The sequence below is a fragment of the Aspergillus saccharolyticus genome (assembly GCF_003184585.1).
Source record: "Aspergillus saccharolyticus JOP 1030-1 unplaced genomic scaffold BP01scaffold_1, whole genome shotgun sequence".
Lineage (NCBI taxonomy): Eukaryota > Fungi > Ascomycota > Eurotiomycetes > Eurotiales > Aspergillaceae > Aspergillus > Aspergillus saccharolyticus.
This window is the reverse complement of record NW_020290611.1, coordinates 1,563,924-1,582,700: the sequence shown is the minus strand read 5'-3', so window position 1 is coordinate 1,582,700 and position 18,777 is coordinate 1,563,924. Positions and strand designations below refer to the sequence as shown.

The following is an 18,777-nucleotide window of genomic DNA, read 5'->3' as shown; positions in this document are numbered from 1 at the left end:
GAAGGAGGATGCAGAAGCAACTAGAAGACAGAGAATGATTGATACCTCAATCCCGATGCTTCCAGGCTGCTTTTGAACCAATTGTCTCTACAAATGGTGGCTTCCCCGACTGAATGGTGATGTTCTCGTGGTTTCGACTACCTCCGTCACCCGCGGCTTTCATGGCCCGAGCGCGCTTGGGAAGGCTTTCCATGTCTTTCGGTCAACTTCCATGGCTTTCGATCCCTTTCCATCTCTTTCCCCAGCCCCAACATCAGGCTGCCAGGTGGGTAATCTACGACATCAGACTGGATAATCGCTCAAAATGATAGTAAAATAAAAAGAGTGCAAAGAGAATCAGAGGTTCGATACTGATAAGAATCCCGGCTTTGCTGTGTAGTGGAAGACAGTCTGTCTGTTCTGTCCGTCGCATGGGTGTACTGTACAGTACTACGTGACGCTGTTCACTATCGAGCCACACCGCTGAGCTGTCTTCAGGTTGAACTGCCAGCAGAAAAGTCTTAAAAGTTGTTCTCCGCCTTGCCCACTGTGGCGCTACAGCCACATCACTGCACCTCGGCCACATTGCATTCTATGTCCCTGCCTCAGGACTCCATGAATTCCTAGTGACCAGGCGGCAGTCAGGGCTAGGCTAGCACTACTGTGTAGCCTTAAAGTAAGCTCAGTAAGGAAGGAACTATGGCTGCCCGCGCTCCGGGAGAGATGTTGTCTCCCGTGATGATCCACTCATCTGTTTGGTCTTTTGATGCTTGTTCGGTTCTGTGCGTACTTTGTAAATGTGTAGGAAAGTTCCCTGCCCATGCCTGCGTTTGCCACCCAGAAACAAAGAGGTACAATGAGCAATTGCCGATGATAACAAGTCTTCAGTGCATAGTTCTGGCTGTGAGAAGAACTCTGAGATCCGGACAACTTCATAAAGCACGATTTCATCGTCCTGCTGCGATACTAATGCGCCAAAAAGACTTGATCTTGAACCTCCGCACGCCAATCCAGCCTACTTTCACGTAGTGGCTTAGCTTAGCACATGATCGTGATGATGCCCCCCCTCTCGAGATGTTCTTCCCAAACTGGTTGATAATCTTTGGAAAGCCATGATGGATGAACCCCCCGGTCAGCCAGAGGAAACTCCAGCCTCTCGCCGGCGAAGAATCGTGTGGCCACATGATGAGTGGATCGGCTCGGTATGTCATCATCCATGTGCCAGGATTTTTGAGAGTCGAGGGCTGAGCGATCACAGAATTGCTCACGTCTAAATGGCGTTGAGACTAAGCCACACGCCTGGCCCCTTCTTCTTCTCGGTCCACACCTCACGTAGGTAGCGTGCACAAGTCATCTCGTGGTCTGGCCATAGACTGTTAAACCAGGAGGAAATCGGTAAAAATTCAAGGCATAGCGAGTGTTTCTGCCAGATGGTCTCAGCTTGCGACGCCGAGCGTTCCGTGTGGTGCTTCGCTTCGAAAGACTCTTCATGTCCTCCCAACAATTGCCATACAGGCATCTGCAAGGTGCGCCGGGCAAGAGCGCGACAACATTCAAGATGCGATTGCGAGAGGAATTATGGTCAATAACTCGGAAGAAGCAGTAGCACTGCAGCAAGCAGACTTGGTCCATCCAGCATCTCCCCTATATATCCTCCAAATCGGCAAGAGATCCAATGAAGTGCATGCCATCCCAGCCCGGACTCAGCTTAACCCGAACGATCTCCCCGACTCGTCATGGCCGATAGGTCGTTCAGCATGGTCGAGAGCTGCCCTCAAGCATACGATATAGTGACTGCATCTGGTGTTGTGGTTGCTATGTCGACGGATTCAATAGTGATCTTAAGATGCTCCTTGGGTAACGGGATATCGTTTGGAAGGTCGCAGTTCTCACAGATGTCGAAGTGTGCGATCATGACCACGGGGAGTTATGCTAATTGGGGCTGCGGGTTAGAGTACCCCTGCAAGGGAAGCACTGGGTTGGACATAAGTTACATATAGAATAGAATGAGTATAGTCAATTACGAAGATAACAGATAATATGAGATTCTACGATCACACTCCGAAGGGGGGGGAGCCTTGCGAGTAGTAATATAAGGCAGGGATCCGGAAAGACTCCGATCATCATACTGACAGAGAGAGACACTGGACCCTCCAGAGAGAGAGGGGTGGGGGGGAATTGAGTCCATTCACTAAGCCGCTGGATGAGACAAAGCTTTCCAGTTCCTCCTACCTCAATAGACTGCTTGCCAAGTGGCGTGGGGCTTGTATTGTTCACCTGACTAAGCCACAGTAACCACCGAGCACATACAAGTATATGGCTCTGATTATTGCTCCCGAACATTGATTTCTGTTATTCTGTAGTACGCTGCAGCAGCACGTTCAAACTGCCTCATCCGGAACTGCAGCTTCAATTCTACGCATCGCTCGCATGGGTTGCAACTCATGAAGCCAAACCGACAGACATCTTTTTCGGATTCGATGTCCAGAATCACCAACTTTCTCATCTCCTCTACCAGGCGTCGGTCCGCCATTTCAGTCCGGCACAGAGAAGCAGCCCACCCCGGAACTCTACCTTGAGGTCTTCGCCCCTCCTGCGTCGGTGATGTTCTGGGACTCTGACTCGGGCTTGCCGAGCATAGTTTGGCTTCCGTCCGATCACCCGTGCAGTCTGTGGTTCCTCCTGCGGTTCCTGATGATTGGACGCAGGAGAGCCGGCCTGAGCAGATTTATCTGAGGCGGACATGATTCAGAAACCTAAGGTAGTTCACAGGTGATGTATACACTATAGTTTCAGTATCGTTTAGACCCCAATCCTCTTCTTATACGTAGCGGAAATAGGATCCACCGCAATACCCCTGAAGAGGTACCTGGTTACCATACACGACCTGGCAGCACTTTAGGCTAAGAAAACACACTGACAGCTTCTCAGAAATGGTACACGAGGTTTGGGACAACACAAGGTATTGGGGCAAAGACCTCTGCTCAACACCGGGACACCGCTTGTTGTGAGCATGCGATCAAAACACCAACCATGTTATGTGCTTTACGGACTCAGGCATTGAAACGGGGTCCCGATGATCACCGTAGTGCATCACTTTGATGCTGAACGATGCAAGGCGATCTGGCGTCACAAGGCCGAAACATGCACTCAGACGCAGAGCTCTAAACCACCTATGAGGACAGGTGATAGCCCGTATTTATGCCCCCATCACCAAGCTATCCTAGCTGTCTGATTTGGACGAGCCCTTGACTGCTTGCTCTCTTCCTGCCTTGAGATTTGAAGAGCGAAAGCACGAATGAGGCGACATCAATCAGCAAGAGCAATGCTCTCCATCATTGATATGCCCACTGTCGGCAGGATGATGTTCTTGATCCGGCTCAGTGAGTACAGCTGCATAGCTTCTCGCTGTCCATCTCTCTGAGTTTGCCACAAACGATCAGTCTAGCATGGCTCAATTATGATTTGCGACAATCGTATTTGTTCCTCATCATTTTTAAGACGTCTACACGGACTCTCTCCCCCGACCTCAAGACCTTGGGCTGCTGGCTAAGCTGTCACGCCCGGATTAGTATATCTCACCTTTGCAACTAAAGGAACTGATATACAAGCGATCTGTGACCCACTCCATGAGCACAGAGGAAGAATTTCAGACCATCGCTCGCCAAACAGCCACCATGGCGCCCATCGCAATGTCTTCTAGCGAAACGCGTAGTCAAATCCCAGGACTTCACAACTTCCTCGCTGTTGAGGGGTCAATACAAGAACTCTAAAAGGTTTTCAGCAATCTACTACTCCTCGGAAGTGACGTTATCAAGCACGCGCTCGCGCAATATGTGGATTCCAGAGGGTTCAGTCCAGTCGTCTTTTCTTTCGGTGAGACACATTCAGCAAAAGCTTCATGCTTTTCGTTTTGGAGCCAGATTGGGTCCTGTATTCGGTCAAGGCGCTCCTCTCTGTTGCCGGCGGGCGTAGGCTTATGCCTAAGGCCGATTGTAGTTGCAAGGTCGTCAACGGCACAAGCGGTTACATGAGGGACAATACCAGTGGGGTACTAGGCCGACTAACGCGGGACTTCAACAAATGGATGGACCCCAGAACGCGGAGCAGGACAGATTAACTCCCAAGGAAGAAGTTGGTCGAGCTCAAGGGAGACGATGCGAACGCGGAACGGCCGCAGCAAGCAGGGCTTGTTGTTTCGGTGTACAAACCAATAGGCGATGAAGTCGGCGTAGTCAGACAGCGCCGTCGAGACTGGATAAAACGGATCGCGATCGGTGTAGTGCTGATTCAACTGGGCCTTGCCTTTGGATCACCTCTCGCATTCCGTGATTAGGGTACTCTCTTGATTACTGTAGCTGGGAATGTACTTGCCATCAAAACCGGCATTCTTCCACAATGGAGAGAGACATGGGCTTGCCGCCGGCGGGGCAAAGATCCGTATATTGTGATGCGCGGCAACGGCGCTCAACATGCCATTGTTGTGCTCGGAACTGGTGAAGGCTTTAACCTGGAGGATCTGGCTTCTGGAGGTGTGGATGTCGAGCTTGATTGGGAGACTCAAATTTTTCTTGCGCTTTACGCAGTCTTGTGGGTTGCGCTCCTCATCACTGCCGCCTGGTTTGATTCGCGAAACTGGTTCATTTTGATCATCGGACTGGTCGGCACTATTCAAAACGTCTTGGCGGCAAGCATGGCACGAACCCCGGAGGATTATGGCATTCCTCTCAAGTTTAAGACCTTGTACGGTGAGATAGGAGCGATGATTACTCTGTTAGCTGTTGAAAAACATTACCGACACATAGGACAAAGTATGTTGGGGGAGTTCTTTCCTGGGAAGCTCAAGCCCGAGGAGGAAAGAATTGGCAGAATCTCGAAGCCAGATGCCTCGAGAAGGAGGGTGGGGCTAACCCTCAAGACGATGGAGGTGAGAAAGACGTAGTAGATAGTGTGACTTTTGAGGAATAAGCTCGGTTGTGTGTGTAGTATGTACACGGAGTATGTAGTTGCCCAATACACACCACGGTAAGGGGACTCGGTTGACAAGTGAAGAGCGGGAGCAAGTCCATCATGACTTCGGCGATAAAAGATAAGATTAACCCCGAGTTGTAACTACGTACGGAGTACAGTGGAAGGAAAGCACTGCAATTTTGCCAGAGGTTAGCAACCCCCCTGTTTGGTTCGCAAGCGTGCTAGTAGGTAGCTCACCGCCTTCTCAACCTGTTGACAGCACTAGTTTGATAAAGATGCATTGGCTGATGGTGAAGTCCTGCCGGCAGAACTACACTCGACTGCTCCTAATTAGGAGAGCGGACGAACCACCCCACCTTATCATCGCAGGGAGGGGGGAGTTGCAAACTACTTTCCACCTACTGACTGTACCCGCACGCAGGGCTCTCGGTAAAAGATCTTTTCTCCCCCCACCACTTCCCCGGCATTTGAACAACCGATCTCTTCTAATTCCTGTTTCACACAGCGACCACAATCACAACAGTATCATCATGGAAACTGATCCTGGATTCATCGCCGCTCTGGAGGAGGCCAAGCAAGGGTTGGCCGAGGGAGGAGTCCCGATTGGAGCTGCGCTGGTGTCGAAGGATGGCAAGATCCTTGGTCGCGGCCACAACATGCGCGTCCAGAATGGCAGTGCCGTCTTACATGTGCGTTCGCATTAGCTCTCTTTTCGTCCGTCTGTCTGTCTGTCTGTCTGTCTGTCTGTCTGTCTGTCTGTCTGTCTGTCTGTCTGTCTGTCTGTCTGTCTGTCTGTCTGTCTGGGCTCTGGATCATAATTACTTATCGCAGTGGATCTAAACTAGTGCATGAGCCCCTGCATGACGTAGCCGAGCTGCAGACCAGACTGGGCTGGACTACCTAACCTTAATTGACTGACACTCTCCGATCTGCAATCCTTAGGCTGAGATGTCTGCGCTCGAAAATTCGGGTCGTCTGCCCGCTTCGGCCTACGAAGGTGCCACCATGTACACCACCCTCTCGCCATGCGACATGTGCACCGGTGCCTGTATCCTCTACAAGGTGAAGCGCGTCGTTATTGGAGAGAACAAGAATTTCATGGGCGGTGAGGAATACCTTCTCAACCGTGGGAAGGAAGTCGTGGTCTTGGATAACAAGGAGTGTAAGAAGTTGATGGAGGACTTCATCAAGGACAAGCCAGAGCTCTGGTAAGTTGTGACTTGGCTTGGTAACATTGTTTTGCTTCTATCATATATAATTTTGTGGCTGTTCTCACCGAAGGTGTGCCGGACTGACTGCTTTTACACAAACAGGAACGAAGACATCGCCGTATGAGGAAGTCGAGAGAGAAGATTGGCGGATATATAACAGTGAAAAATCCCAAAATGTATATAGTAAAGAGACCAAATGAGTCATAACCCACGTCAAGCGACGATCTCACGCCGCCGTCAAACGGTGAATCTCTTCGAAGTAGAATTTGAGATCATCAGGGTTGACGAACGGAGTAATGCCTAATCATCACCACTAATGTCAGTAGACGCAAGGTTACGATGCTCAGGAGTGTATATCTCACCATGGCCCAGGTTAGCAATCCAACCCTTCTTGTTCGTCCAGAATCCGCGCACCATAGTCTCCACAGCCTCGGTGATGGCCTCGCGGGTACCGTAGAGAACTCCCGGATCAGCATTGCCCTGCAGCGTAACGCGACCGTTGGCGATCTTCTTAGCCTCTGCAGGATCATGTAGCCAGTCCAGACCAACAACATTGTACCCCGACTCGCACAGATCCTCCAATGCGAACCAAGCCCCCTTCGCGAAAACAGTCATAGGGACAGGCTCCAGACCCATCTCCGTCAACTTCTTCGGGAGGTTCTGGGCGATGTACCGCAGGTAGGGAAGAGAGAACCTGCTGAAGGCCACAGGTGACATCTCCCCCGCCCAGGAGTCAAACACCTGCACCAGCTGCGCGCCGGCCTCAACCTGCAGCGCCAAGTACTCGACGCAGATCTCAGCGATCTTCTGCAGCAAGGCCTTCGACTCCTCTGCATATCTGTAGATCCACTTCTTCGACTGAACGAAGAGCTTCGTTCCACCGCCTTCGACCATGTAACACAACAGGGTCCAGGGCGCTCCGCAGAATCCGATCAACGGCACGCGGCCGGCAAGCTTGTGACGGGTGAGCGTGATAGCTTTGTAAACGTAGTCTAGCTCGGCCTTGACGTCCACCTGCTTGTGCATCACCTTCTCATACTGGCCATCGTCCGGCGACTGCAGCGGTTGCGGGAAGTGCGGGCCCTTCTTGTCAACCATCTCCACCTGCATGCCCATGGCCTGGGGAATCACCAGAATGTCCGAGAAGATGATCGCTGCGTCGATAAGTCCGGCGTATCGCTCAATGGGCTGGAGAGTCAAGGTGGAGGCGATCTCGGGGCTGCGGCAGCATTCGAAGAAGTCGCGGTTGCCCTTTGCTTCGTGGTACTCGGGTAGGTAACGGCCAGCTGTAGCAGGACAGGCATCGGGGTTAGATTACTACCGCATGTTCCGATGCCTCACACAGGTCTGTGAGTGAGAGAAAACATACCTTGCCGCATGACCCAGATCGGAGGACGAGGCACCTCCTCGCCTAATAGAGAATTAGCTTGCGTCGGGAACGGGCTCGTATTTACGTTTGGGGCTACCTTTGGCAGCCCTCAGCAGGAGGTCATTCTTCAATGGTGCAAATTGCTCAGTCATTTTGGCTGTGAAAGATATGTTGAGGAGGAGGGGGGCCTTAGGAAGGAGGGGCTTCGATTACATGCGCAGGCCCTGCCGCTCGGTGCCTCGGGCCGCCGATCGGCTGATCACCGCTGACTACGCGGAGGTGAGATGGACTACGGAGCACATAAGTTACCTGTGGATGAACAGATCACAGCATGCAAGGGCAAAATTCATTAAAAGAGCTACTCATTAGATGAGAATCCAAAAACAATAGTCAAGAAGGCAAGAAGTGAACTGAATGTAGATATTCGATTGCTAGCTAAGATTCGCTCTTAAACACTCTATCCCGATCTCTCCAATCGTAAAACGGCGACAATCAGGAATAGATGTCACAATATTCCCGAATTCCTACAAACTCATGACTCCGACCTACAGATAGCCGGGAACAGAGAGCTCAAAGAGTACTGTCAGAGCACGAAGTTGGCTTTACGTCCTACGACAAATCATGACGAGCCGACGTAGACCTATGTTCAGATGTTGTTAGCCACAATGTTGTCAAGAAAGTGCAAATGACAGAAGTAAGAGGGTAACAAGGGTGTCAGCAAAAAATTAGAGTGTAAGTTGTTGCTGTTTTTGATCTTCAAAGCCGTAGCTACGAGTTAAAAAGGATCATCATTCACCCGGGAAAGTTGTGCATGAGAAAAAAAAAATATGTAGTAACAGGTCTTGCTCACCTTAGTTGATTCGTCAGATAATGGAGCGTAGCCTACGTTCCAAAATCTATACGAGAGATCGATCACAACGTTCTTGACCATGAAAATCATTTTCATTCATCCAATCGTCAAGACTGGAAAGAAAGATATCTAAAACATGGCAATCGTATCACGTTCAGAATTGACGCGAGACGTTTAGTCGAAGAGACCGAAGCCCATGTCCTCATCGGACTCCTCAGCCTCCTCGGCGGGAGCCTCGGCAGCGGGGGCGTCACCACCAGCAGGGGCGGCGGCGGCGGCGGGAGCGGCGGAAGCGTAAGCATCGGGGTTGGCGATACGGTCCTTGAGCTCCTCAATCTCGGGCCAGGAGATCTCAGTCTCGATGGCAACAGCGAGAACCTTCTTGTAGCTGTTGACCACGGAGTGGATGACAGAGGGAAGGGTGGGGAAGTTAGCGGCCAAAGAGATGCTGGTGATGGTCTTGATGGCAGCGCTGAAGGCATCGAGAAGCTGGGACTCCTCGATGTCGAGAACCTCGGAACCGAAGGTCTGACCCTGGTCGTAGACCTGAGCGATGGTCATACCGTAGGTGAAGGGAGAGATGTTGAGCATGTTCAACAAGGTGGCCTCAGAGGGGCCGACCTTGGCACCAGCCTCAACAAGCTTCAGGTCGGTGGTGATTTCAATGGTACCACGAGCAATCTTGGTGGGGACACCGAGAGCCTGGAAGAAAGAGGTCTTACCGGGTTCCATACCGGTGTTACCAGCGGGAATCCAGACATCACCGGGAGCGACAGCACCGGCACGAGCGGGAGCAGCAACACGGTTGGCAAGGATCTTCTCCTTGGTGGCCTTGAGGTCACCGCTGGTGAAGATGAAACCAACGTTGCCTGTGGCATTCAGTCAGTCAATCAGCCGTTGTTGCCAAGCAGGAAAATTCAAAACCTACCCTTGACGAAGGGAAGCAGACGCTCGTACTCGGGGTTGTCGTTGACGAAGCCCTTGATGGCACGGCGGACCTGTTGTTGTCAGCATGCTTTTCCAAGGCCAATTGAATGGAAGGGATTTTAGAGGGGACATACCATGGTGTTCTTACCCATCAGGACGACACCCTCACCACGCAGAGAGACACGGATCTCGTGCATCTGCTGGGAGCTGACATTGTCGACACCGACAATGAAGACCGTCTTGTACTCATCGAGAAGGGCCTTGAGCTTCTCGAAGTAAGCGGCCTTGCTAGCAGACTTGCCCCCCATTTCTCCTTATTTCGCTGAAGAAAGGCTGTTTAAGGGCAAGGGAATAGTTCTTGACGTTGTTGTTGTCCGAATAAATCGAAACGTTGAAGTTCGAAGAAACAATCGCGCCGAGAATTTTGGGAAATCCTTAGTCGGTTGTGGCCTCGCTAGCCGATAAATCACGTGGGCCCCGCTCCGCGCCTGGCTTCCATTTCTTTTTTAGTTGGCGGTGTCGCATGCGGTGTCGGGCTTCAAGGCGGTGAGGTGTTTTTTTTCTGCCACGTCAAGTCCCCTCTACCAAATCGCAAGTGGGATGGGTCAAGGTTGCTTTCTGCGATTGCTCCTAATTTCATATCTTGTTGGAGTTGAACCACCATCCCTGAGCTCCCCTTACAGCAGTAAATCATGGCTGTCAATTTTCAACATCCATTTCAATGCGTTCAATACGTGCAAAGGCCGCAGGCCAAGCTACTGCTCGTCTCCGCTGGGCCCCGGCTGTATTCCTACTCTGCCGAAACTGGCCAGCGACTTGCGAGCTGGCCGCAAGATACTGGCTCAAGTGACCAAGAACCTCCGGAGAAGAAAAGGAAGGTCTCCTCGTCGGAGTCTGGACCACTTGAGGAGGGTAAGGCCGCAGAGAAGAATGAGAAGGCGAAGACCGCGCCTGCATGGTCGAATATACCTATTGTAACCAGCACATCGAACGGCGAATATGCCATCGCTGTCACTGGAGAAGACAAGTGCATCCGCGTTTTCCAGCTTCAGGACGATGGATCTCTCAACCAACTCAGCGAGAGGTACGCGCACTCTAGGACCCTGCCTATAGACCAGAACGAAACCCTTAGGGACCGCTAACGCATCCGAACAGAGCCATGCCCAAACGACCATCCTCCATCGCATTGACCAGCGATGAGACCACGATCCTATGCGCAGATAAATTCGGAGACGTCCACTCTCTACCCCTCATCCCCACCACCGACAAGCCCGCCGTGGCTCCCCGACCGAATCGGGAGGCGAAACTCAGTCATCCAGCCGCCACCAATTTGACCGTGCACACCAAAGGCAATTTGCGAGCCCTAGAACAGCAACTCCTCCTCGCCAGCAAGAAAAAGGAGGACGGGGAGGAAAGGTCAGTGGGTCCGTCCTTTGAGCACCACCTTTTGCTCGGCCATGTCTCGCTGCTTACCGACATGGTCTTCGTCTCCCTCCCCTCCGAAACTCACAAGCGCACCTACATTTTGACCGCGGACCGCGACGAACATATCCGTGTCTCTCGTGGCCCGCCCCAGGCGCACGTCATCGAAACCTACTGCCTGGGTCACACCGCATTCATTAGCAAGATCTGTGTGCCGCAGTACGCCCCCGAGTACCTTATCTCCGGCGGAGGCGACAATTACCTAGTCGTCTGGAACTGGGCCGAAGGCCGTGCTCTCCACAAAGTTCCCCTGGTCGAGAACTCATCCGCCGCTGAAGTGGTTGTCCGCGGAATCTGGGCTACCACCATCGGAGACCTGCGACTCGTTCTTGTCGCGCTTGACGGGTAAGTCTCGCTATCGCGCCTGTAACACATGAAACCAAGTGCCCCATATGACAAAAAAAACAAAAGCACAACTTTTGAAGAACAAAATCCAATGACTAACCTTCCTGGACACCCGCAGGTCCCCTAAACTCCTCTGCTTCACCCTCGAAGCCGACGGCGCCCTCAAGCCCCAGACCCCTATCGACCTCACCGGCAACGTTCTCGCCGTAACCCCCCTCGAGGAAGACAACACTATCTTCATCTCCGTCGACTCGATCCGCACCGCGGGCTCGATCCAGGAATGGCGCGCTAGCAGCAGTTCCCTTACCCCTCCTACCCTGATCGAGGCGTTCCGTCCTCAACAAGGCTCTGAGGGATCCTCGCTGGCCTGGGAACCGGCCCTCAAATCCGCGACGGACGCCATTAACGCCGCCGGCTCCGTGGAGGTCCCGGCTACCACTGAAGACAAGAGACGAACGGAGCTGAATGACTTGTTGTATGCCATGAGCAAGCTGCGCAAGACGCCGAGGGGCGGAGATGACGAGTAAGGGGGAGGGAGGGGTCCAAGAACCAAAGGAAGAAGTGCATTCAAAACATGTATACCCCGCTTAGTAGATATATGATACACAGTCGAGGAGCTTTTGTTTGAAAACTACTCTGTATACATCACTATAGATGATGTCATTGTACATAGGACACTATATCATGATACTATGATACTCTGTGCTAGTTACCACAAAGCTTTTTCTTCGGGTTCATACAGGAAATCATAGATCACAGCCACTGATTGATGAGTGGACTGCACCTTACGTGCGTTAATTTTTGAGAAAGCTTCAATTATTTTTACGGAAGCAGATCTCTGATTTTGAGGGTAGTAATGAGAAACCAACGATACATCATACTGGTGCAAGGCCAAGGATATATATTACTAGTACTAGTGAGTGGGGAGTCCATTGTGCAATCATGGACATCACACCTGCTATTATTCACCACCCCCATCACCACAAAAGTCAGAATCGTTAGGATGCCGGGAACCCAATCCGCCTTCAACTAGATGCGCAGACTCAGCCTGTTCCATCGTAGATTGAAGAGAACAACCCGTGGTGCGCCATTCACGGTTCTTCCGCCATAGAAAACACCATAGTCCATTCACGTGACATTCTGCCTCCAGCACTAATTCCTCAAGCCACACGCTGCCACCACTGAAGCTAAGAAAAGGTAGTCATTGTGGCACGAAAGCGCATACTCTCATAATATTAGTATTATCTATAGCAAGTTCGTGTCATATGCATCTATGTCTCGCTTGACCAGTCACCCCACCGTAACACACACACAGAAGAAATCATAGAGAAAGAATGAAAGAGGAAATTATATTCATATGTACAGAAAGGCAGATTATAAAACACGCCCCCAAGAGCAATAAATCACCCATCATCCCCGCCCCTGCCAAACCTACCTCCAAAACCACCTAGGTCGCGTCGGAAGAATTTTCCAATATTCTTGAGGTTCTCGTTCAGGTTAGCTGCGGCGCTGCTCTCCGCGCCCGGATTATTGCTCTGGGCCGAGCCTGCAAGGTTGGGCGTGGATGAAGCCGAGGCGAGAGTGCCGCTGCCGCCGCCACCCGCTCCGGATGTCGCACCACCCGCTCCTCCGGGTATTATGGGACCCGAGGAGCTGCTCATGGGTGTTCCGAAGCGGTCGACGCCATCTTTCGCGGCAGAGATGAGGGCGGAGCCGAGCATGGACGCGTCGAAGCGAGTGGGAAGGTTTGTGGCGCCGATGGACGCTGCGGCCGAGCCGAGACCGAGACCTTGGGAGACGGAGGAAGACGACGTCGGTGCCGCGGTGGATTGCAAGGCGGTAAGCATGGGGTTGCTCTGCTGAAGGTTGGATGCGTAGCGATCGGATGCACGGTGGATCTGGAAGAGCTCCAGGAGATGGTTCTGCTCCTGGCGGCTGCGGATGCCCTTCATGTCAAGGATCTTGCGGAAGTTGGTGTTGTTCTGGTCGGCGATGTGGACGAGGTAAGCTTGCACAAGGGCCTCGGGGGGCGAGGGGTGCACTTGAAGGGTCTTGAGGAGGGCCTCGATCTTTGCAAAACTGCCATTGACGCGTTTGACGAAGCCTGCAGGGGCGGGATTCGGCATGAGTGACGAGAAACCGGCTTTGAGGGCGTAGGCATCAAGGAGCATCTGTCCGCAAGTGATTAGTTCGAACGCTGTGGGAGGTTGACCGGGACAGGAAGATCCTTACTTGCTCTGCTCCAGTTTCTGCAATGGGCTTGGACTGGTAAATGTTGGTAATGAAAAGATTAGAGACCAGCTCTATAGTGTGATCTGCGAAAGCCCGGGCATATTGCTGTTTATGTAGTAGTTGCAAAGTTTCCGTGCACTTGGCTTGAGTTTTGGACAAGAGTTCGCCAACGTAGGAGCTCTGATCGCTGACATTTTCCAGCCGACTCCAGGGTATATTGCGCATTTCGCGCCAACAAGGCTCCAATTCGATTTCAACTCTTCGTACAAGCCCCCTGACAGTCGCAGACGCAATGCCCATGAAAGTATCTGCTTGGCTCTGCAAGTCTACTGCTTGTTTGAGAGACTTATCCAACCTCCCCTTGATCTTCTCCTCCAGCTGGTTGCATGTCGTGTAGCAGTAATCTGCGGTGTTGAGAACCAGAATAAGGTCTTCAAGATTGGGTACTTTCGATGGCGTGTGGCCACTAGGACGTTCACTGATGTAATATAGAAGTACCTGCTGTGCATACTGGTCCAGGTACTTTGCAAAGACCTTCGCGAGGTCTGCAAGGCTTGTGCCGGTCGACAACTTCGCACATTGCTGCAGAGCATGCCGGTAGAAGTTGAACAAATCCGTCGAAGAGGATATAACTATATGTGAGTCGAACTCTTCGTCCGGCGGCTTCACGGGCTGTTGCCGATACTTAGGTATAAGTGCAGCCAGTTGTTTATCCTGGGCCTCCACCCAAACGCTAAGATAGGGCTCAAAAGCCTCCGATATGGCCTGACCAAACACGGGCGCCTCACTCGATGCGAAAGTGTCGGTTGAAGGACGAGCGGGGCTGACAAAGCGTCTTTCAAGCGAATGTTCGAAATCCAAGGTCTCTTGCAAGCATGACAGGAGCAGGTTGACGTCGATCGATTGCCCGTTGCGCACCGAGCGGGAGAGAATGCCCTTGAAGTCGTCTCTTGTACCTTCACAGAAGATGTTGGTGAGAGTCTCATTAACCTTCCATGAAGCGGGGAAAATGGGCGCGTATTCCTCATCATAGATCTTCAAAATACGCCTGAACCACGCGTATCGCCGGGATATGTTGTCCAGAGACCCCGCCTCCTCGTTGTTTCTGAACACCTGACGATACTCGCGGAGTTGAAAGTTGCAGTACCAGGTCACTAGCCTAGATTTCGCATGCTCACCCAGCGCATCCATAACCAAGCATCCCTCCGAGAGCGTCGACCTCCGCAGCCCTACTTCCCCCTTCGCGAAGGCGAGCTCAAAGTCCTCGCAAACCTGTTCTAAGAGTTCCCGTTGAATATCTGCCACGTTCTTGCTGAGAAGCGCGATCTGATCAATCGATCGATACGACTTGAAGTGCGCCATGAGCTGGATGACTGCCTGCAGCAGCTGAGCACAGTCCCGATATTGCCTAGTCCGACCGAGGGCACGAAGTTGATCGTAGGCCGTCGTCAGCATTTGCAGCCGTTTGAGTGCAGTCATGGATAGCGTGAGGTTCTTCTTCGCGTTATCAAGTTGCTTGATATCGGCCGTCATCTCCGTTATTGCGAGCTCGGTCTTAGAAGCGCGGTCGCGCACATCGTCGATCTTCTTGAACAATTCGGTGAGATCAGCTTTGGCGGCCTGAATGCGCTCAACGCTTTCCGCATTCGAGGTGACCTGGTCCTCGACCAGAGCACTGATCTCGTCGTCGAGCTCATCTTCGTATGTGCAGAGGGACTGGGATACTTGGGACACGGCGGACAATGTGGACGGATGGGAGAAGATTGAGTTGAGGTGGTCGATGGGATCGTAATCCACTGGTGTGAAAGTCTCATCAGTTAAAAGCCTCAAGGATCAAGGACTGAGAGACTGCCAGCGAGTGCGCTCACCTGCATCTAAGGGGTCAATATCGGCCGCACCATTGGAGGGCATCGAGGCGGTGGTAGTGGTAGTAGTGGTAAACATTCCATTAGCTCTTCAGCGAAAACACCAGACACATACTGCAATATCAGCTTGAGGAAAGTCGCCAAATCAACATGCACACAAATAAAGAGATACGGGGTGAAATGAACAAAGGAAGCAGTATGAGTCGAGCAGCATCGAACCCAATTGATTTTGGGGGGGAGGGGGATGGGAAGCGGGGAGACAAGCTGGTTCGGAGAAGCTCACAAAGCGCCGGGCGGGAGGGAATCCGTCAGGCAAGTTGTTCAGGCAAGTCCAGGTCACGCCCGGGCCCCTACACAATTCCGCTTGGCAGGGGATTGAGCAGTTCATCTACATAGCACTATATCAGCATAAATAGCACGAAAATCGAAGTCTTTCCTCTCTTTTCACTACAATAGAAGGTGAAACGGTGCGATTGATAAAAAATCCGCCCAGGGGGGCATTGCTCGCCACCCTAGGCTCTTCACTGATGGACGTGATATTCGTGGTCTCTGGTAGTACATAACAAAATAGAACGAAAAAAAAATATAGTTTCAAGATTTGAGTATTCAGCTTGATTGCCATTCGCCCGGAAATGCAGAAATAGTGAAGCGAATTGTAACTCCAAACACCATCAAAGTCTAGCAAAATTTCAAAAGAATCGGCTGTTCTACTGATTGTGAAAGATTTTGGTAATGCCGAATAGCTTCATATCAGGCACTTGCGGCTAGAAAAGCTTCCGGGGGCAATGTCCCCTGTTCCTGTGTAGGGGGTTAACGAGGGTCTCATCTCAGAAAAACTGACGGTTGCTCTTACCTTAAGCTTGACGAAGTCCTGTAATGCTTTCTCCAAATCCCAACCATTTCCGCTGATAGCCAATTCTGAATACTGCAAAGTCATTCCAGTCTGGCTCATCACTTGGAGCACCAATCGCTCTTGTTGCAATTGAGTTTCACTCTTCCCAGGTGCAGGCATGCCGTACCCTTCCGGAGTGGCCGGTGGCCCCGCAACCTGCTGAGGAGTAGCTACCTGACTAGTAGGTTGCGAAGTAGTCGTTTGTTGGGCTGCTTCCTGTCCAGCTCCATCAACCTCCGGAAGCCAGGCTTCATTGCCACCATAAGCGCGACAGCACAGAATGTCATTAATGACCCTTACTCCACCTGCACCACCGCCAGGTCCCAGTACGAAGGTTCTGTCAAAGCTCCGCGTATCGATCTTAGATCCCTTGCCGATCTCGTCGTACCTGCCGTGGACGGTAATCAGAAGGCCACCAACACCAGTGGGACTCTGGCCGGTTGGATCAAGCAGTCCGGGGATTGGATAGCACTCAATCAGCCAATCCTGAGGGTGCGCCGCGATGTCCGGATGCCTTGTGGCAGGAAGACCGTTCCATAACTTGCGGATTTTCTCCGTACCGGTATGCGTCCGAGACATCCTCGCGGTCAAATGCGTGATTCTAAGCAAATTCCTGCTATTCTTGATGTACGCATCCCAGGCCGCAACGTCGGCTTGATGGGCTCTGGGAGCAGCAGTGTTGATGTTGAGAGTAAAAGTGGATTCGCTGTCATACACGCTATCGAGCAGACCGTTCCGGTCGTTATCGTAACTGGAGAAGAAAGCCCTGATGAAGTTTTCGGCGATGCATCCCTCATCCCGGAAATACGGTGCCTGCACGGGGATCGGCGACTTTTTCAGCGCCGCCAACTCTTCCGCGGTCCGAACCTCGATACCGTTGAGGATCCGGAGTTTGAGGTACCACTTGAGCATAGTATCCTTGAATGTAGGGTCGGCACTGAAAGGAGTATTGGAAAGGTCGAGGAGCTCGAGATTCTCGAATTTGTGGCGCCATGCCAGCAAAGACTGTGCGTCTTTGAAGTCGTTCATCGAAAGGTCGAGGTTTTTCAGGTCTGGAAACGTTTGTGCCAAGGTAGTGACCGTCTTGAGATTTGCAAGCTTGTTGTTCCTCAGACTAACGCTCTCTACCGCCTGACGTCGCGCGGCAGGGCTGTCGAAAACCAGGCTGAGGTTCAGCTCCCAAACCTTCATCAGCGCGGGGAAGAATTTCGATTCAGTCGATGTGCTTTGGAAAATTCCCATGGCAATGAGGTCCGGATCGTTGTGAAGATCCGAAAGGTCGAGCAACTTGTTTTCTCGATTGAAACGCTTGGCGAGGAACGCAGTCATCTTAGCCTTCGTGTCGGCCGCAGAAGGCGTACTGCCATTTACAGGCAATTGATCGAGCATCGCACTCTCCGCTTGATCATATTTCTCGATGGTCAAAGGAGCGCCTGCAAAGCTGAAGCCACTGATTTTGAGCATCCTGTCCAGCAGTTCCGGCTTGATGGACACTACAAGCGCGTCGCCTTCGACCCGCGACTAGTTAACGTAACGTTAGTAAGGCGCAAGAGACCTCCCGTAAATGCGATCATCCCGAGGAGTGAATGTCAAATAAGCGAAAGCAAGTGTCGACCGTCGGTCTGGAGGTACCATCACTGAAAACGAGAGCACACCGAAGATGACGGCGCTGGTGCTAACTCATGTCGATAATCGCAAGTTCTGGTGTTGCACATACCTTAGTGATCCTTGCGCGGGTGCCAGCGGGGACGCTGAGTTTCTTCTCAAGGAAGGAAATTAGGCTTTCTTGGCCGCCGTCGGGATTCGATCGGGCCTTGCATTTCTGATCTTTCCAGCCGCGGACGCTGACTTGTTCCAGATTGCTGGCCCGGCTACCTTGACGGATGTTTGCTTGTGGCGAGTCAGAGTTGCTGGAGATAGCCTTTTGGATGGCGTCCAAAGCTCTGCCGGATGTCTGAGACCGTGTTCCAGAAGAAGCACCGGACCGACCAGAATCACCACGACCTTTCTTTGCACGGGACTGAGACGTGTTCCCATCCATAACCAAGTCGCCTTCCCGGTCGACTTTCTTCGCAGCACCCCGCTTGCGGATGCCCCCGCGATCTGAAGCGCTGGTGCGGCCTTTAGCCTTTGCGTTCCTCATAGTGGGCGACAAAAGAGAAAATGATGTTTTTCGATTGTGAGTTCCTGTCGTCTTCGAACAATTCTGACTGGGGAGAGGACACGGATGATGTTCAACGATGCGCGAAAGGTTTTTGTAGGTAGGTGGAGCGCAGCGCGCTTTGTCGTCCAAAATCAGACAAGCGGCATGCGACGAAAGATGTTGAAAGAAGCCGCTTTACGAGGTCAGGTTGATGAGGTGAAAGAGCGATTCTTTCATTCGGGGTTTCTATAATTGGAGAACCCTTGGTGCGTTGTCACGAGTACCGCCAGCCAACATCAAAAGGCTTGAGGTGTGAAGGAGGGGGAAAATGATAATGAGACAAGAGACAAAGGCGACGAGCGAAAGCTACAAGCAAAAGCAGAAAAAGTGACGTGCACCCGAAAGTATGCATATCACGTGACAAGACATCAGACTCGAATTCCGATGGGGCTACCACGTGATCCCGTGAGTCAGGTACTGTAGCCGGCGGCATCCAATCAGAGTCTGTAGT

At 52.0% G+C, this 18,777-nt stretch overlaps 9 protein-coding genes across 9 annotated transcripts; 4 read left to right on the top strand and 5 right to left on the bottom strand.

Moving 5' to 3' along the window:
- Positions 1-151: 151 nt before the first annotated feature.
- BP01DRAFT_13735 (uncharacterized protein) lies at positions 152-655 on the bottom strand. The gene has a single exon (XM_025570534.1). The coding sequence runs from the start codon at positions 563-565 to the stop codon at positions 275-277; it is 291 nt and encodes a 96-aa protein (XP_025436057.1). The 5' UTR covers positions 566-655; the 3' UTR covers positions 152-274.
- On the top strand, positions 494-1,141 carry BP01DRAFT_13740 (uncharacterized protein). The gene has a single exon (XM_025570535.1). It carries the CDS (start codon positions 679-681, stop codon positions 1,006-1,008), a length of 330 nt encoding a protein of 109 aa, XP_025436056.1. The 5' UTR covers positions 494-678; the 3' UTR covers positions 1,009-1,141.
- Positions 1,142-3,637: 2,496 nt separating this feature from the next.
- Positions 3,638-4,921, top strand: BP01DRAFT_412883 (uncharacterized protein; the record flags this gene model as incomplete). Its single annotated transcript, XM_025578974.1, has 5 exons — positions 3,638-3,725; positions 3,756-3,855; positions 3,903-4,030; positions 4,112-4,307; positions 4,338-4,921. Exons 1-5 carry the CDS (start codon positions 3,657-3,659, stop codon positions 4,919-4,921), a joined length of 1,077 nt encoding a protein of 358 aa, XP_025436055.1. The 5' UTR covers positions 3,638-3,656.
- A 434-nt stretch (positions 4,922-5,355) lies between these two features.
- On the top strand, positions 5,356-6,369 carry BP01DRAFT_352619 (cytosine deaminase). Its single transcript, XM_025573983.1, has 3 exons — positions 5,356-5,639; positions 5,893-6,158; positions 6,264-6,369. Exons 1-3 carry the CDS (start codon positions 5,481-5,483, stop codon positions 6,283-6,285), a joined length of 447 nt encoding a protein of 148 aa, XP_025436054.1. The 5' UTR covers positions 5,356-5,480; the 3' UTR covers positions 6,286-6,369.
- BP01DRAFT_352618 (uroporphyrinogen decarboxylase HEM12) lies at positions 6,126-7,712 on the bottom strand. Its single transcript, XM_025573982.1, has 4 exons — positions 7,628-7,712; positions 7,531-7,572; positions 6,524-7,447; positions 6,126-6,461 (listed from the first exon to the last, which is right to left on the bottom strand). Exons 1-4 carry the CDS (start codon positions 7,680-7,682, stop codon positions 6,388-6,390), a joined length of 1,095 nt encoding a protein of 364 aa, XP_025436053.1. The 5' UTR covers positions 7,683-7,712; the 3' UTR covers positions 6,126-6,387.
- Positions 7,713-8,554: 842 nt separating this feature from the next.
- Positions 8,555-9,615, bottom strand: BP01DRAFT_287086 (60S ribosomal protein uL10; the record flags this gene model as incomplete). Its single annotated transcript, XM_025571488.1, has 3 exons — positions 8,555-9,249; positions 9,309-9,378; positions 9,442-9,615. 3 exons carry the CDS (start codon positions 9,613-9,615, stop codon positions 8,555-8,557), a joined length of 939 nt encoding a protein of 312 aa, XP_025436052.1.
- Positions 9,616-9,921: 306 nt separating this feature from the next.
- On the top strand, positions 9,922-11,776 carry trm82 (putative tRNA methyltransferase). The gene is made up of 3 exons (XM_025572416.1): positions 9,922-10,391; positions 10,463-11,134; positions 11,253-11,776. Exons 1-3 carry the CDS (start codon positions 10,000-10,002, stop codon positions 11,659-11,661), a joined length of 1,473 nt encoding a protein of 490 aa, XP_025436051.1. The 5' UTR covers positions 9,922-9,999; the 3' UTR covers positions 11,662-11,776.
- A 727-nt stretch (positions 11,777-12,503) lies between these two features.
- Positions 12,504-15,488, bottom strand: BP01DRAFT_331836 (putative GARP complex subunit Vps53). The gene is made up of 3 exons (XM_025573061.1): positions 15,235-15,488; positions 13,367-15,162; positions 12,504-13,305 (listed from the first exon to the last, which is right to left on the bottom strand). The coding sequence occupies exons 1-3, from the start codon at positions 15,308-15,310 to the stop codon at positions 12,538-12,540; spliced, it is 2,640 nt and encodes an 879-aa protein (XP_025436050.1). The 5' UTR covers positions 15,311-15,488; the 3' UTR covers positions 12,504-12,537.
- Positions 15,489-15,814: 326 nt separating this feature from the next.
- BP01DRAFT_13676 (mRNA export factor mexA) lies at positions 15,815-18,403 on the bottom strand. Its single transcript, XM_025570530.1, has 3 exons — positions 17,841-18,403; positions 16,085-17,644; positions 15,815-16,023 (listed from the first exon to the last, which is right to left on the bottom strand). The coding sequence occupies exons 1-3, from the start codon at positions 18,264-18,266 to the stop codon at positions 15,982-15,984; spliced, it is 2,028 nt and encodes a 675-aa protein (XP_025436049.1). The 5' UTR covers positions 18,267-18,403; the 3' UTR covers positions 15,815-15,981.
- Positions 18,404-18,777: the final 374 nt, after the last annotated feature.